This window comes from Galeopterus variegatus, unplaced genomic scaffold (genome assembly GCF_000696425.1).
Source record: "Galeopterus variegatus unplaced genomic scaffold, G_variegatus-3.0.2 Scaffold5077, whole genome shotgun sequence".
NCBI lineage: Eukaryota > Metazoa > Chordata > Mammalia > Dermoptera > Cynocephalidae > Galeopterus > Galeopterus variegatus.
Window position 1 is genome coordinate 152794 of NW_007731188.1, and position 14632 is coordinate 167425.

General features: G+C 47.2%; 1 protein-coding gene across 2 annotated transcripts in view; it reads left to right on the plus strand.

Annotated features, from left to right (window-relative positions):
• GABBR1 (gamma-aminobutyric acid (GABA) B receptor, 1) overlaps positions 1 to 14623 on the plus strand; it is a 19790-nt gene extending 5167 nt beyond the window's left edge. For both annotated transcript variants that reach the window (XM_008588868.1, XM_008588869.1), the window contains 9 exons: positions 459 to 619; positions 3971 to 4105; positions 4503 to 4673; positions 6024 to 6125; positions 6428 to 6493; positions 6981 to 7172; positions 11317 to 11559; positions 12442 to 12505; positions 13727 to 14623. In XM_008588868.1, the coding sequence (XP_008587090.1) occupies positions 459 to 619; positions 3971 to 4105; positions 4503 to 4673; positions 6024 to 6125; positions 6428 to 6493; positions 6981 to 7172; positions 11317 to 11559; positions 12442 to 12505; positions 13727 to 13977 (1385 nt within the window). In that variant the 3' untranslated portion in view covers positions 13978 to 14623. The remainder of the gene's footprint in view (positions 1 to 458; positions 620 to 3970; positions 4106 to 4502; positions 4674 to 6023; positions 6126 to 6427; positions 6494 to 6980; positions 7173 to 11316; positions 11560 to 12441; positions 12506 to 13726) is intronic.
• Positions 14624 to 14632: the final 9 nt, after the last annotated feature.

A 14632-nucleotide genomic window follows, 5' to 3' on the forward strand; every position in this document is an offset into this window, starting at 1 on the left:
CCCCCACCCCCTCCCGCCGCCGCGCGCCGCCCGTGACGTCAGAGCCCCCTCCCAGCCCAGCTTCTCCTCCTCCTCCCCTCCGTCGGTCAGTCAGTCCGCGAGCAGAGTCCGCGGTGGCGGTGGCAGGAGCCGGAGCCGCGGGGGCTGTAGGAAGCCAACCTTCCCTGCTTCCCCGGGACTCTATCCTCCTCCTTCCCACAAAACCAGGGATGGAGGCGCCTCCCCGACACCCCTTCAGCAGCCCTTCCCAGGAAAAGTGTCCCCCCTGAGCTCCTCCCTCTCCCCAAGCAGCTACCCCCGCCCCCCCCACGCCATGGGGCCGGGGGCTCCCTCTCCCCGGATGGGGTGGCCGCTGCCGCTTCTGGTGGTGATGGCGGCAGGGGTGGCTCCAGTGTGGGCCTCCCACTCCCCCCATCTCCCGCGGCCTCACCCGCGGGTCCCCCCGCACCCCTCCTCAGAACGGCGCGCAGTGTACATCGGGGCGCTGTTTCCCATGAGCGGGGGCTGGCCAGGGGGCCAGGCCTGCCAGCCGGCGGTGGAGATGGCGCTGGAGGACGTGAATAGCCGCAGGGACATCCTGCCGGACTATGAGCTCAAGCTCATCCACCACGACAGCAAGGTAGCCCCGGACTTGGGAGTGGGTGGGAGGTAGGGGCTTGGGGGGCAGGGGGCCAGCCAGCTGCGTGCCTCAATCTGAGTCGCCTCTGGGAGTGCAAGGCAGACCCCTCCCATGTGACTAGCAGGAGATGGGCTGCAGGAGCTTGGGGCGAGTCGCAGGGGCTGAAGGTTCAAGATGAGGGTCTAGGGGTTCAAGATGGTTAATCACGTTGCAAGACAGACCTTTCTGCCCCGCTGCGGGAGACTCATGCAAGTGCTGGGGGGTGGGTTTAAGGTTTAACCGATCCTGATCCCCCTGGGGAGTAAACTAACCCTGGAATGGGTTGGAAGGTAGAGAGAATGTCAGAGGTGGGGAGCTGGATAGGGGTTTACATTTACCATGGCAACAAGGTAAATCTTGGCGTAGGTTGGGGCTGCAAGGAGTAGGGACAGAAGGAGGAAAATGTTGACTTGAGAGCTCTAGTTTATTTATCACAACAAACAGCAAGGTAGCTGAGAGCCCTACGCGACTCCTTCTCATTCCTCTGTCCCCAGCCCTGTTGGAGATTCCTGGACTGTGAGAATATATGGCATACAGTGGTTGGGGAAGACTAATGATCAAGATGAGGGCAGGGGCATTAAAAATTAATTGGGTTAGGGGTCCACAAAGAAGCTCCCCCACAATGGCGTGGGGATGGAGAGGAGTCAGGATACAGGGAGAAGAAAGAGAACAGGAAAGAATGGCAGAGGGGTAGGTGGCAAAGAGCGAAGGTGTGGATAGTGAGAGATCCTGAGGCGTCCTGTGGAACTTGGGTCCAGACTTTACCTTCCCTTATAGCATTGGCCTCTGGGATGTGAGAAGGGAAATGGGATGTAGAGTTAGGAAGGTGAAAGGTGGGAGAGGGGAAAGGTAAGACAGTTTGGGTCCAGGGGTATTAGGGGATGGTTTATAATAAGATTCCTTTCGTGCCCCTTTCCCTTACATGAATAATTGCTGGTGTGGGGAAGAATGTGACACAGGGAAGGAAGGAGATTTGAGACCTCCTCAATTTATCTTTGACATACGGCCCCAGAGACTTAAGGGATTGGGTTAGGGTGTAATAGAGTACAGGAGGTGACAATTTGGTGATCTTACACCTGGGGTGGACAGGGGATTTATATTCATTCTTTAGAACATCAATATACACCTAGAAATAGGTATGTCAGGGGGAAGGGGACAGAAGTGGGATTGAAGGTAGGGTGCTTGGGGAGAAGTAATCACAAGGATTGTTAGGAGCTTGGAGAGAACTTCAAATCCCTTCTGACTGTTACCTTCTCAGTGGTTCTCAAACTTCAGTGTACATAAGAATTGCCAGAGGAGTTTGTTAAAAATACAGATTCTAATTCCTTGGTCTGCATTTTTGGCAGTAGAAATTCTGCCCTCGTGGCTGCCTGAGCTGTAGCTAACCCCAGTATGCCTATGGGAAGAGCTGCAGGGTACAGGAAAAGAATTAGGTTTTAGGGTAGGGGTGGCAGGAGGAGAAATAGAGGGTCAGATCCGGTGGAGGGGTCAAGCTTGAGACAGTGAGAGAGATCATTAGCTGTGGGGGGTGGGAATGTGGGGAGAGAAATAGGGAGGGATGGGGGCAGGCTTTATGACAGGGGATCACAGGGAGATAGGAGAGGTCTGGCTGTGAGCTCAAACTCATCCATCATGACAGGTGATTCCCTGGAGGTGTTGGGGAGCAGATGGGGGCCCTGAGGAAAGGGAGCTGGAAGACAAGATAGCAGAGGCACCAAGGGGGTGGGGTGGGAAGGCAGAGGAACTGGAATGTGTTTGTTTCCTGTCTGCAAATGCAGAGCTTTGAGAAAGCAAAGAAGAGGGAGAACAGAGGAAGTCTATAGGGGAGGGGGTGAGAGCCACATGGTGGAGAAAATCTTCAGTGATGAATAAGGTGTGGAAGGGGGAAAAGTAGAGAAGAAATGAGGAAACAAAAGAGGAGGCATTGGTCAGCGTGTGTTGCCCTGTTTTGTATGTACCTTATATGTTCTTGCGTGTCCTCATTGTTCCTTTTAACTTTTTCTTCAGACAAGAAGTGGAGGGTCAGCTGGGGGCAGGATCTGGAATCATAGATGCTAGGAGAGTGCAGGAAGGTGGGACCTGAGAGTGGTAAAGATATACAAAGATACCCAAGTGGAAGACTTGAAGAGAAAACGTTCAAAACATTGTTGAGCACTGTCCTTTGCAGGGGCTGGGGGGTGGGGGTGTGGTTGGGGGTTGGGCAGCAGAGGGTGCTGGGTGAGTGTTGATTCTTCAGATTCCGTCAGCTTCCCCTGGTTTCCCCTTCTCCAACTTCCCACAGTGTCCCAAATGTCAGGCTCAGTGGGAAGTGAGCAGGCTCCAGGGGGCCTTCTTTATTTCCTTTCTACCTGCCCCTGACCATATCACCCCCCTCTCTAGTCCCCTGTGCCTCCTGTCTGTATCTCCTCTGCCTTGGCTCCCCACTGGCTGCCATTTCTTTTCCACTTCCTTTGGGGCTCCAGCAGCTTCTGAAATGTCATATATCAGCAGGAGGGGAACAGGCAGTGGGACACCCAGGGCTGGCTCTTCCTCTCCTCCTTGTTTCCCCTCCTCCCACCCTTCCTTTCCTGTCTGCATTGTTTACTTTCCCCAGCTCTGAGTCTCTCTTTCAGGCACCTTTAAAATTATCGAATTTCTTGCTTCTTATTTATTCTCCTGGGTTCTTTCCTCATCTTAGATTTTTCCCCACTTCCACCCCTAGTGCCTTTTTTTTCTAATGAATTTATCAAATGTCAGCACCCAGCAGGAGGGGATGGATCGCTGAGTGGGACCCCCTAGTGGTCTTATTCCTCTTCTCTCTTGTTTACTTATCACTAGCCCAGAAAAGAGAAGAGGGAGGGAAAAATGGAAGGTGGGGAGAGGGAGTTTGCAGAGGTAAGGGTGGAATTTTCATAATATGGCTTTGAGTGAGCTGTCTGGGGACATGGGGAGAGTTTATTTGTATTCCTGCAGATTCTGTTCTACCCGTAGATGTTTGGAGCATAGAAATGTGGGGTAAGGGGCAGAGGAGACAGAGGGAAAGCCGGGCTTTGGGGTGTTTGAGGATGAGCTGAGAAGAGGGCAGGTGGTATACGCATTAACATCAAAGAAGGGCTGTGCAGAAGAGAATATGGATGAGGCACCAGATGGAAGACAGAGAAGGGAGTTTAATGAAAGAGGAGACAAGGAATTTGACAGGAAGAAGAAAATGGTAACAATGATGAACATGAGTAATTGAGAAAGGATGTGTTTGTCCAAAAAAGATAAAAGAGTAAGAGTTGCAGGGAGGGGGTGCTTAAGAGAGTCTGCCCTCATTCCCCACCCCCCATTCAGTGTGACCCAGGCCAAGCTACCAAGTACCTGTATGAGCTGCTCTACAACGACCCTATCAAGATCATCCTTATGCCTGGCTGCAGCTCCGTCTCCACGCTTGTGGCTGAGGCTGCGAGGATGTGGAACCTCATTGTGGTAAGCAGGGCTGGGAGCCAGAAGGGGGTCAGTCCCCTTTGGGCTGTACTAAAGCGGGGGCGGGGAGGGGGAGATTGCGGGTTTGTATTTAAGAGGACAGTGGAGGACCCACTTCCAAGATTGAGAGTCCTCTGCAGACCCGAGCTAGTGGCCTCCTAGCAACAGGGGCCTGACAGTGCTGCAGCTGACCTCGTTCTTCAGAAGGAGCTGAAGTGAGATCAGTGAAAGAACATCTTGATTGTGAGGGGGTGTGTGAGTCTTTGAGAATCACTTTTCCTAGGGCATAGGTGGGAAGGTTTGGAGAGAGTGGGGGAGAGAAACCCCGAGGTAGGGAGAGGGTTAATGGAACTCTTGGCCACGCTTAGTGGATCCACTTACCTAACCCCTTTCCTCTTAGCTTTCCTACGGCTCCAGCTCTCCAGCCCTGTCAAACCGGCAGCGTTTTCCAACGTTCTTCCGAACACATCCATCAGCCACACTCCACAACCCTACCCGTGTGAAACTCTTTGAAAAGTGGGGCTGGAAGAAGATTGCCACCATCCAGCAGACCACTGAGGTCTTCACTTCGGTGAGGAGAGACTGGGTATAGGGCAAAGGGTGCAACTGTTTAAGCTCCTGTAGAGAGAGATGTGACCCAGGATTTATTCTGGGCAGGGGTGGTGCGGTGGGGGGCGGGATTTTGATTCTTTGTCAAAAGAAAACACATTCCAAATGGGTTAAGTGCATGTTCTTTCTGTAGCCAGGGGAATGAATGAGTTAAGTTTTTGGAATCCTCTCCATCTTTTTGATTTTATGATTTTTTTTCCCTTTTGATATTTTGTTCCCCAGACAGATAGACCAAAATGACTCAGTTCTGTTAAAGAAGGTTCAATCCAAAGTTGAGGCAAGAAAAGAGTGGGGATATGAAATAGGAACCCAGAAAGGTAGCAGATTCCAGAGGTGCTTCAGGGGGGTGGTGGGTGGGTGTGAATGGGAACAGAGGGGATTGGAGCTCCTGGATATGGGGGCAGAGAGGGAAAGGAGAGAAAGTGAAAGAGAAAGGTGGGGGAAGGGAGAGAAAGAGGGAGAGCAGAGAGAGGGGACAGGCAGGCAGAGGGGAAAGAGAGGCAGACAGACAAGTAATGGGTCTGGTAGTTGATGCTGAGAGAGATGCTGATGGACAAGGAGAGACTGGAGGGGGAGAAGGAGATTTATGGAGGCAGAGAGGAAATATGTGGCTGTCCATTGAAGAAGGTGGTCTGCTTCCTCCCTTTTGTTCTACCCGTTGGGTCCTCTATCCACTCTTATATTATGTGGCCCTTAAATCCTCCCCCCCCCCACTTTCTCTCAGTGATTCAGGCCGTTCTTCTCTTATCCTTTTGTCTGTCTGACAACTTGCCTCGTGAGGTTGACATCATCCTATCATACTAGACTTTGCCTTGTCTTTTCCTATTTTCTCTGTTTTCCTTTCCCCCATTTCTGCAGTCATTGGTAGGAGAGGGGTGAATGGGGTGGCTTTCCCAGACACAGACCCTCAGGAGGGGCTCACCCTGCAGCTTCCCACTTGGAAGCCATATCCTAAGATTTCAGATGCTTCGCTTTTTTTTTTTTCCTTTTTGTCTTTTTTACTGACCAGTAATGGGATCGCAACCCTCGGTGTTGCGCCCGCACCGCGCTCAGCCAGTGAGTGGGAACCGGTCTCCACATGGGATCCGAACCCTCGGTGGGAGCGCTGCCGTGCTCCCAAGCGGCGCACGCCACCGGGCCGGCCCAGATGCTTTGCTTTAAACTCTCCCCAGCTTGGGGACGGGAGATGTTGAGGGATGGTTCAGAACAGCTGCTCCTTTTCTCTGAGGATGCAATCCCCAGTTAGCACCTCTGATCCTTACTCCATCGTGTGCTGCACATTTTTCCTATTTGTTTCTCATTCCCACCCAAGACTCTGGATGACCTAGAGGAACGAGTGAAGGAGGCTGGAATCGAGATTACTTTCCGTCAGAGTTTCTTTTCAGATCCAGCTGTACCCGTCAAAAACCTTAAGGTAGGATGGTTGGGAGTGGTGGGCTCAGCCTGCAGAGGGACCGGGCAGGCTGGGGGTGGAGGGAACAGTGGTTGGTTGGAGAGGAGAGTCAGGTGGGCGCAGGCTTGATCCTGTGAGTCAGTAGCATCTCCTGGGGAAGTTTAGCTCCATCTTCCAGTTGACATTTATCCACTACTCATTGAACATCACCCTGCACTAAGCACTTTGGGATGGGAAATCAAAGCCACAAAAGCCCCCCGGCTTAGCCCCTCAGGTGTTTCCAGGTGGCCTTCAGGAGCTCTGTTTCTTTTTCCATTCTGTAGCGCCAGGATGCCCGAATCATCGTGGGACTTTTCTATGAGACTGAAGCCCGGAAAGTTTTTTGTGAGGTGGAGTTGGAATCTGAAGGGGGTGGGGACTGGGTGGGTTCTCTGCCTTGGTTTTCTCCTGGGGTCTCCTCTCTGCAGCTCTGCTCAAGTTGATAGCAAGTGATCTGAGGTGATTGTTAATATGGCGTTCCTATCTGGTGGCTCTGACTCCATCCCTTGTCTGTGTGCGTGTGTGTGCGTGTGTGTGTGTGTGTGTGTGTGTGTGCACGATACTTTCTCCAGATCTCATTTTCCTATCACTTTTCATTTCCTGAGGAGCCCATGAATCCCATCCTTCCTGACTGGCTGGAAAAGGCCACTCAGAAATAGATGGACTGAGAGGAACTTAGAAGAAGGAGTTGTTTGAGCCTTTCCTACCCGTCCTGAGACTTGTACATTTCTCTTTTAAATTCTGCTGCTTTTCTCTGATTCCCAAGAGGCTGAATAGTGTCAAGTAAGATGAGATAAAAAACCCAAACAAGTCCCAGCCCTCCTTCTCTGCATTCAGGTGTATAAGGAGCGTCTCTTTGGGAAGAAGTATGTCTGGTTCCTTATTGGGTGGTATGCCGACAACTGGTTCAAGACCTATGACCCGTCCATCAACTGCACAGTGGACGAGATGACTGAGGCGGTGGAGGGCCACATCACCACTGAGATTGTCATGCTGAATCCTGCCAACACCCGCAGCATCTCCAACATGGTGAGAGTGTGGGGACATAGAGGCTTGCACACGGGAGGACGAGGGGACCGAGGGAGCCTTGTGGGGGAGGGGAGAGGGTGTGGCATTTGGACATACAGGAGGGGAAGGGGCCTGTGTCCACCCTGAACTTGTTTGCATCATGTTTCCTGTGGCTTCTACCTCTGCTGTGACTTCTTTGGGCAGGACAAAGAGAGAAATGATAGAGTGGTATGTTCAGTAGGCCCTTGATGAGTGGAAGGGCTGTTACCATGGAAACGAGGAGCAGTTGGTGAGAAGTCAAATGAGGGAGAGACGTTAATGGTCACGTGGATGCTTGTATCTTTGGGCAGGACAAAGAGAGAAATGATAGAGTGGTATGTTCAGTAGGCCCTTGATGAGTGGAAGGGCTGTTACCATGGAAACAAGGAGCAGTTGGTGAGAAGTCAAATGAGGGAGAGACGTTAATGGTCACGTGGATGCTTGTATGTGCAAGCACACCTGGAGACTTACCTTAGTTCTTCAGACTTGCTTAATATTCACTCATGATTGATATGCAATTAGCTTGGATCCTGATGCCTTTTTTAAGGATTCTTTTTTTAGAATTTTAGATGTAAAAGAGACTTTTGACATCATTTAGCTTCACATAGCTGGTTAGTGACAGACTTGGAGCTAGAAGGCACATTCTCTGATTGGGGAGGACTGGGACAGCCCTGAAGGTGAGCGGCACAAGGGAGTGTGGGTGTGGGGAGAAGAGGTTCCTTTCCTGCTCAGTGCTACATCCTACAGTACAGATATCTTGGGTGAGCTTTTTAGAATAACCTATGTGTCTGCTTATTATACCAAGTGCAGCCCCCAGGTCTGGAATGCCTGCTTTGGAGAGCATGCTAGGCATGAGTTAATGGTTGTAAAGCCCCCAAATAGCTTATTGAAAAAAGTTTTAGTGACAGTTGCTTTTATGTGGTAAACCAGGAGCTTAGATACATGATTTCAGTGATCCTCACAGCAGTACTCTGATGCAGATTTATCATTTACATTTTACAACCAGGAAATTGAGGCTCAGAGAGGTTTAGTGACTTGTCCCAGGTCATGCAGCTACTGAGTGGTCCAGCTGGAATTGAATCCTAGTTAAATCTAACTCTAAACCGTGTGCCTCCTTACTTTCCATGGAAAACCATGAATCCTGACTAAAAAGTTTGTACTTTCATCTGCTAACACTGTTTAGCTGATGGCAGTTTCTGAGCAAGGGAGATATAAGATTCAGGAAATTGGTTCTGGCAGTGGATTGTGATGAAGGGTCAGTTGCCATGTGGACTCTGACCATAGACTCTGTCCTGGGACATTCTAAGATGACTCTATGTTTAAGGTATCTTAGTTGAAAAATATAATGAAAAAATTCTGGAAGGTCACTTACCTGTGGAGTACCTGAGAGGTGAGTCATCCTCAAGCAGCTGGGGAAGTGGTGGAGCTGGTTACCAAAGCTGGAAAGGCTTGTTGGTGCCCAGGACATGCCAATCATGGCTTTTGTCCCATAATAGAAAGGTGGAGTAGCCTGGTCACAAGCAGGGGATTGGTTAGGGATGTAGAGGGACACCTGGGCTTTGGCGCAGGTTGAGTTGATGGTGCTCTTTCTGGTTCTTGTTCTCTAGAGAAAGATGATGCTTGCCGTTTAGGCCATAGGGCTCCTAGTGCCACCGGCTTAAAATGCCAGGTGGAGAAGCCAAGATTTTCTAATAGAGGACAGAAGCAGCCTTAACAACTGACTAGGGAAGAGATTATAGATGAATCACACAGCATCAAAAGAGTGGATCAGAAGGAAGGACTGGACTAGGGGTCCAGAGCCATGGAAACTTAGAAAAGAAACAGAGTTGCCTTAACTCCACAAGGATGGACTTAAGTGTTGACTAGAAGTTCTCAAACTTTAGCTTCCATCAGAACCACATGGAAAGTTAGTTAGCACACAGATTACTGGGACCTTCCCTGGAAGTTCTGATTCAGTAGACCTGGGGTAGGCTGAGAATTTACATTTCTAGCAAGTTTCTGGGGATATTGATGCTACTGGTCTGGGGATGACACTTTGCGAACTATTAGTTAGGGCAGTGGTTTTCAACCAGAGATTGCAATGTCTGGAGACAATTTTGGTTGTCACAACTGAGGGTGGGGATTAGGGGGAGGGACAGATGCTCCTGGTATCCTCATGGGTAGAGACTAAACGTGCTTCTAAATGTTCTGTGATACACAGGACAGCCCTTAACAATAAAGAGCTATCCTGCCCAAAATGTCAATAGTGCAAAGATTGATAAATCCTGGTTTAGAGAAAGAATCTTTAGGGGCCATACATAGAAATGGAGAATGAGTTAGAATGGTTTTGAAGAAATATAGCTATGGGCTAAACGGGATTGTGGAGGTGGCATACCTAGAGATAAGACTGTGAGTAAATCCTGATTGGGGTAGAGAGCCCATCAGATCTGGGTACGATACAGACTTAAAAACTACCTCTGGAAACACATTTAGGTCACTGCCAAGCATCAATTCTCACATATAGAGATAGCCAGACAGAGCTGTTAAAAAAATTAGAATCATAAATTTGTGCTTGGTTAATTCACTAATTTCTATGGATTGTGAAATTTTTACTGTTGTTCAGTTTTCCTTAAGCTGCATAGTAAAATTTCTCTTTGAAAATTTATAGCCATATCTTTGTTGACTAAAGGGGGAAAGATTGTTTTTTCATAACTTCAGTCATGGTGGGGTGGGGTGGGGGGAGGAGGGGAGCAAGTGGTGCCCCCAATGGCCAGCCGTGTTAGTGGTAGTGAGTGACCTGGAGCAAGCAGAGAGTGTGATCAGGGGATGGCATCATGCTGAACAGATTAATCCCATCCTATCTGGGTGATTTTCTGCTGCAGTATTTACTTTGAACTGATGGTTGGATAGACCTGTAAGCCAAAGGATTACTCAGAAAGTCTCAGCCTGGCTGCTGTCTGTGAGCAGGTGCTCTTGGAGAGAGGCATTTCAGTGTACAGATGCAGTATAGGGTAGTTGGTAAGGGTATGGACTTTAGGGCCAGACTGCCTGGGTTTGAATCCCAGCTCAGTCACTCGCTGGTAGTATAACTTTAAGCAAGTTACATAACTTTTCTGTGCCTCAGTTTTTAAATCTGTAAATGGGGAAAATAATATTAACTGCATCACTGGATTGTCTGAGGATTAAATAAGTTGATATATGTACTTTAGAAAAGTACCTGACACATAGTGAGCTTGGAGAAAATTATGTTAAGTGAAGTAATCCAGGCACACAAAGAGAAATACCACATGTCCTTACTCATAAGTGGGAGCTAAACAACAAACAAAAAAGAAAGACCATAATAAAACGTTGAACTTTCAGGAGAGAACAGACCTATAATTATTAGAGGTGGGAGAGGAGGAGGAGGAGGCTGATAGGAAGTAATTGGGTAAGAGACACAAAAAGAAATTATGATTTGTAATGATGAACATGCTAATAATATTGATTTGATCATCACATACTGTACGCAAATACTGATAGTCAATTCTGTACCCCATAAATATATATATAAATAAATTTTTTTTTTTAAAATTGAAAGAAGAAAAACAAAATAAAATAATTTATCATTTTAAAATAAAATAAATTATAGGGAAAAAAAAGATGGCAAGAAGTTAGCACTAAAGGAAAATCTTCCTGGTTGACAGGCAGAGTGGGAAAGCCTGTGGAATCACCTTTTCTAGGATCTTCTAGATTTGGTGGAGCCATTAGATTCCAGGCCAACTCTATTGGGAAAATCTGAAGGATGAGAAAACATCAGCGTTGCGTCTCTTCATTGGAATATATGTGTCTCGTTGCTCTGCCTCTACTTTCTGCCATTTGCCATTCATTCTCCAGGGTGTTTATTCAGACTTCTGTTTGTAGTTCTGAGCTAGCAGCTGTATGCGCTAAGACCGCTGGACCCAGCTAATCTCTGCTCTAGTCTAGTAGCTTCCGATCTAAGACAGACACATGGGTATAGTTAAAGATTTTGAATGTACATATGCTCAATCTGGCAACATGAATACAAACCATCCATCCACGGTTGAAGTGTTTGAGCCAGAATTGGGTCCACCTTCCCCCTGCATCCACACACATTCCAGTCCTTTTCTCATGTTTTTCCCCTCCTCAGACATCCCAGGAATTTGTGGAGAAACTTACCAAACGACTAAAAAGACACCCCGAGGAGACAGGAGGCTTTCAGGAGGCACCACTGGCCTACGATGCCATCTGGGCCTTGGCATTAGCCCTAAACAAGACATCTGGAGGGGGTGGCCGTTCCGGTGTGCGCCTGGAGGACTTCAACTACAACAACCAGACCATCACTGACCAAATCTACCGGGCAATGAACTCCTCATCCTTTGAGGGTGTCTCCGTGAGTTATGGCAAATTCTTTCACACTACCCTGTCCTCCCATTGAGATACCCCCTCAGAGGTCCCTCTCCTAGAATCATGCCTTCTTCATCTTTCTCAGTCATTTCTCTGCAATAATCGGCCTCAGACCAGGGCAGCAGGGATCCCCAGACCAGAAGAGCCCACAAAAGACTGGAAGGAACAACATGGCGTAGTCCATTTTTTTTAACCTCTTTTTTCATTTCTTTTCAAATCAGTCTAGGTATTTATGAATCAGATAAGAACTGTAGGATTTTAAAAGAGGAAACAGTCTGAAAGATCATCTCCTTATTCCTTTTAAAGTGAGAAAATTAGTGACCAGAGGGATTTGGTGACTGGCTCAGGCCACACAGGCAGAAGTCATGTCTCCAGGTGCTCTGTCTGGGGATTTTTCCCATTCAAATCTCATGGGTGAAGCTTCTTCTCAAAAGAATAATTTTAACCTCTTTTTTCATTTCTTTTCAAATCAGTCTAGGTATTTATGAATCAGATAAGAACTGTAGGATTTTAAAAGAGGAAACAGTCTGAAAGATCATCTCCTTATTCCTTTTAAAGTGAGAAAATTAGTGACCAGAGGGATTTGGTGACTGGCTCAGGCCACACAGGCAGAAGTCATGTCTCCAGGTGCTCTGTCTGGGGATTTTTCCCATTCAAATCTCATGGATGAAGCTTCTTCTCAAAAGAATAATGTTGCTAAAATCTAGGGTATGGGCATCTGGGGTATGTCCTATATACAGGCAAATACCATAAATAGCATTCATTCAGAAGCTCAAATACATCAAAAACAGAAGGATGAGTTCCTGATGTTCTCTTTTTGTTCCTGCTTTTGTCCCCTTTGTCTTCCTCTCCATGTTTCTCTCCCCAGGGCCATGTAGTGTTTGATGCCAGCGGCTCTCGGATGGCATGGACGCTCATCGAGCAGCTACAGGGTGAGCACAGGGGCAGGAGGGCACCCGGGAAGAGAACACTGGAGACATCAAAGATTGCCTTGATGCTTCTCTCCTCCTGCCTTTCTCTTTTAACTGTGTTCATCAAGCCTTTAAATAATAAAAAGCTTAAATATGGGTGGGTCTGTCTGATTTGCAGTGGTTGTGTTCTTGAAAAGGAGCATGCAATTTAAAAATAGCCCTTCTCTTTCCCATTGGCTTCCATTTTAATTTCAGAAATTTTCCTTCATTGGCTTGGGTTGAGGGGTTAATGACTTGTCAGTGCATACTCAGAGACTCAAGGAAAGCTGAATCTAAGAAATCTTCTATTTTTTAAAGGGAATTCATTGAATTTCCTTGCAATGTAAACTATCATTCCTAATTTATCTGTAGTATGTATAGTTTAGCTTTTCTGGATTATGTTTTCTTAAATCTTATAATTTAGCACACTTGCGTATTTGCAACATTTCTATGAATTATTTTTTAACTCCACCCTCTTCTCAGCCTCTTATGTCATGGCCAAGAGACCCATTTCTTGGCCTCCTGTGAAAAGTTTCTTTCTTCCCTTCTCCCCACCTCCCACTTCCTATTAGCTCATTTTTGTATTCAGGACAAGAGGGAATGGACTTCAGCCATGGTGAAAGGCATGTGAATTGGCTTTTGAAGGAAAAGTTATGGTAACTGGGACAGTTCTAGAACAAAAATCTTTGGAGTGATTGAATTTCACTTAGTGGCTCTTTAAGAGGCAGATGTAATGTATCCAAGGAACCAGAACCCAACCAACGGAAAAGGAATTTCTAAAATTAAAATGAAAGCCACTGGGAAAATAGATCCTGTGATTCTGTCCATCATGAGAGGGAGGATATGAAGAAATATGTTTGAAAAGCTTTAGAAGCCAGAATCAAAGTGAGAGACATCTCACCAAGAGAGGTGTGAGGCAGTGAAATAGGTGGCAGACATGTGGAGCCTTCCTCACGGAAGAGGTTTAAACATTCAAGATATTCTTATTTATTTGAGTTGCCTTGGGAACCACCTTATATTGCTTTTAAGACAAGTCACTGATTCAAGTGACCCCTAGTTTTTTCCAGGCATCCTTTAGGGGCTCAGATGAAGGTGTAAAATCAGATGCAACCATGGAAGGCAGCTTTAGGGAGGTGGGCAGCTGAAAATGCCTGGGATCATCTCTTCAGCCACCCGTGGTTGCTCCTGTTGTCATTTGTCCAGGTGGCAGCTATAAGAAGATTGGCTACTATGACAGCACCAAGGATGATCTTTCCTGGTCCAAAACAGATAAGTGGATTGGTAAGTGGATCTTGTTTATATTTTCCTTCAGCGCCTCTGAACAATCAAGGAAAAGAGTCATACATTTGAATGAGGGTGGATTGGTGGGTGCCATTAGGTTGAAATGTGGGAGCGAGGTGGTCCAGGGGCAGGAGTTAAGAGAGAGTGGATACAACCTCACAAGATGTGGGTAGGAGAGACTGGTGTATCTGGAGAGGGAATAGGAGGTGGGTAGTACTATTTTTAATAGTACACTGCTGTGGTAACTGGGGATTAGAGGCAGGGGGTGGGCAGGGGGTGGGAAGTGGAAACTCCATTTGGGTTTCCCAGATGTCCTGGTGCCTTGATATATCCGAACCAGCTACTTCAAGCCTAGAACTGCCTCTTTGTCTGTTTTTGTCAGTAAAACGATTGCTTAAACTATACGTACACTTTTTGTATCTGCAAAACCTCACCTAATTGTAGTCTGATAAAATTGTGTGTTTTAAAGAAGTAAAATAAGCAGTTATTCTTTGTGTACTTGGTGGGCTAGATGATAGGAAATGGGAAAGATACCAAAGGTGGGCAAAAGGAAGGACTTACTGATAAAAGAAAGGATTGGCACCTTGAGGGTGGGGGGAAGGACACAACCATTGAAGATAGCTGGCACTTGCTCTGCTCAACTGAAATCTAGTCATTCCCAGCACTGCTGGAGTTTTGCTTTTTTTTTTTTTTTATAATTTGAATTTAGGACAGTGTTCTGTACTGCTATAAATGCTGCGTGGCCTAAATTAGCCTTTTTTTTTTTAAACTAAGCAAATTGGAATTAATTTTTTGGTGAACTATGACAAATTTGAACTTCTCTTTAAT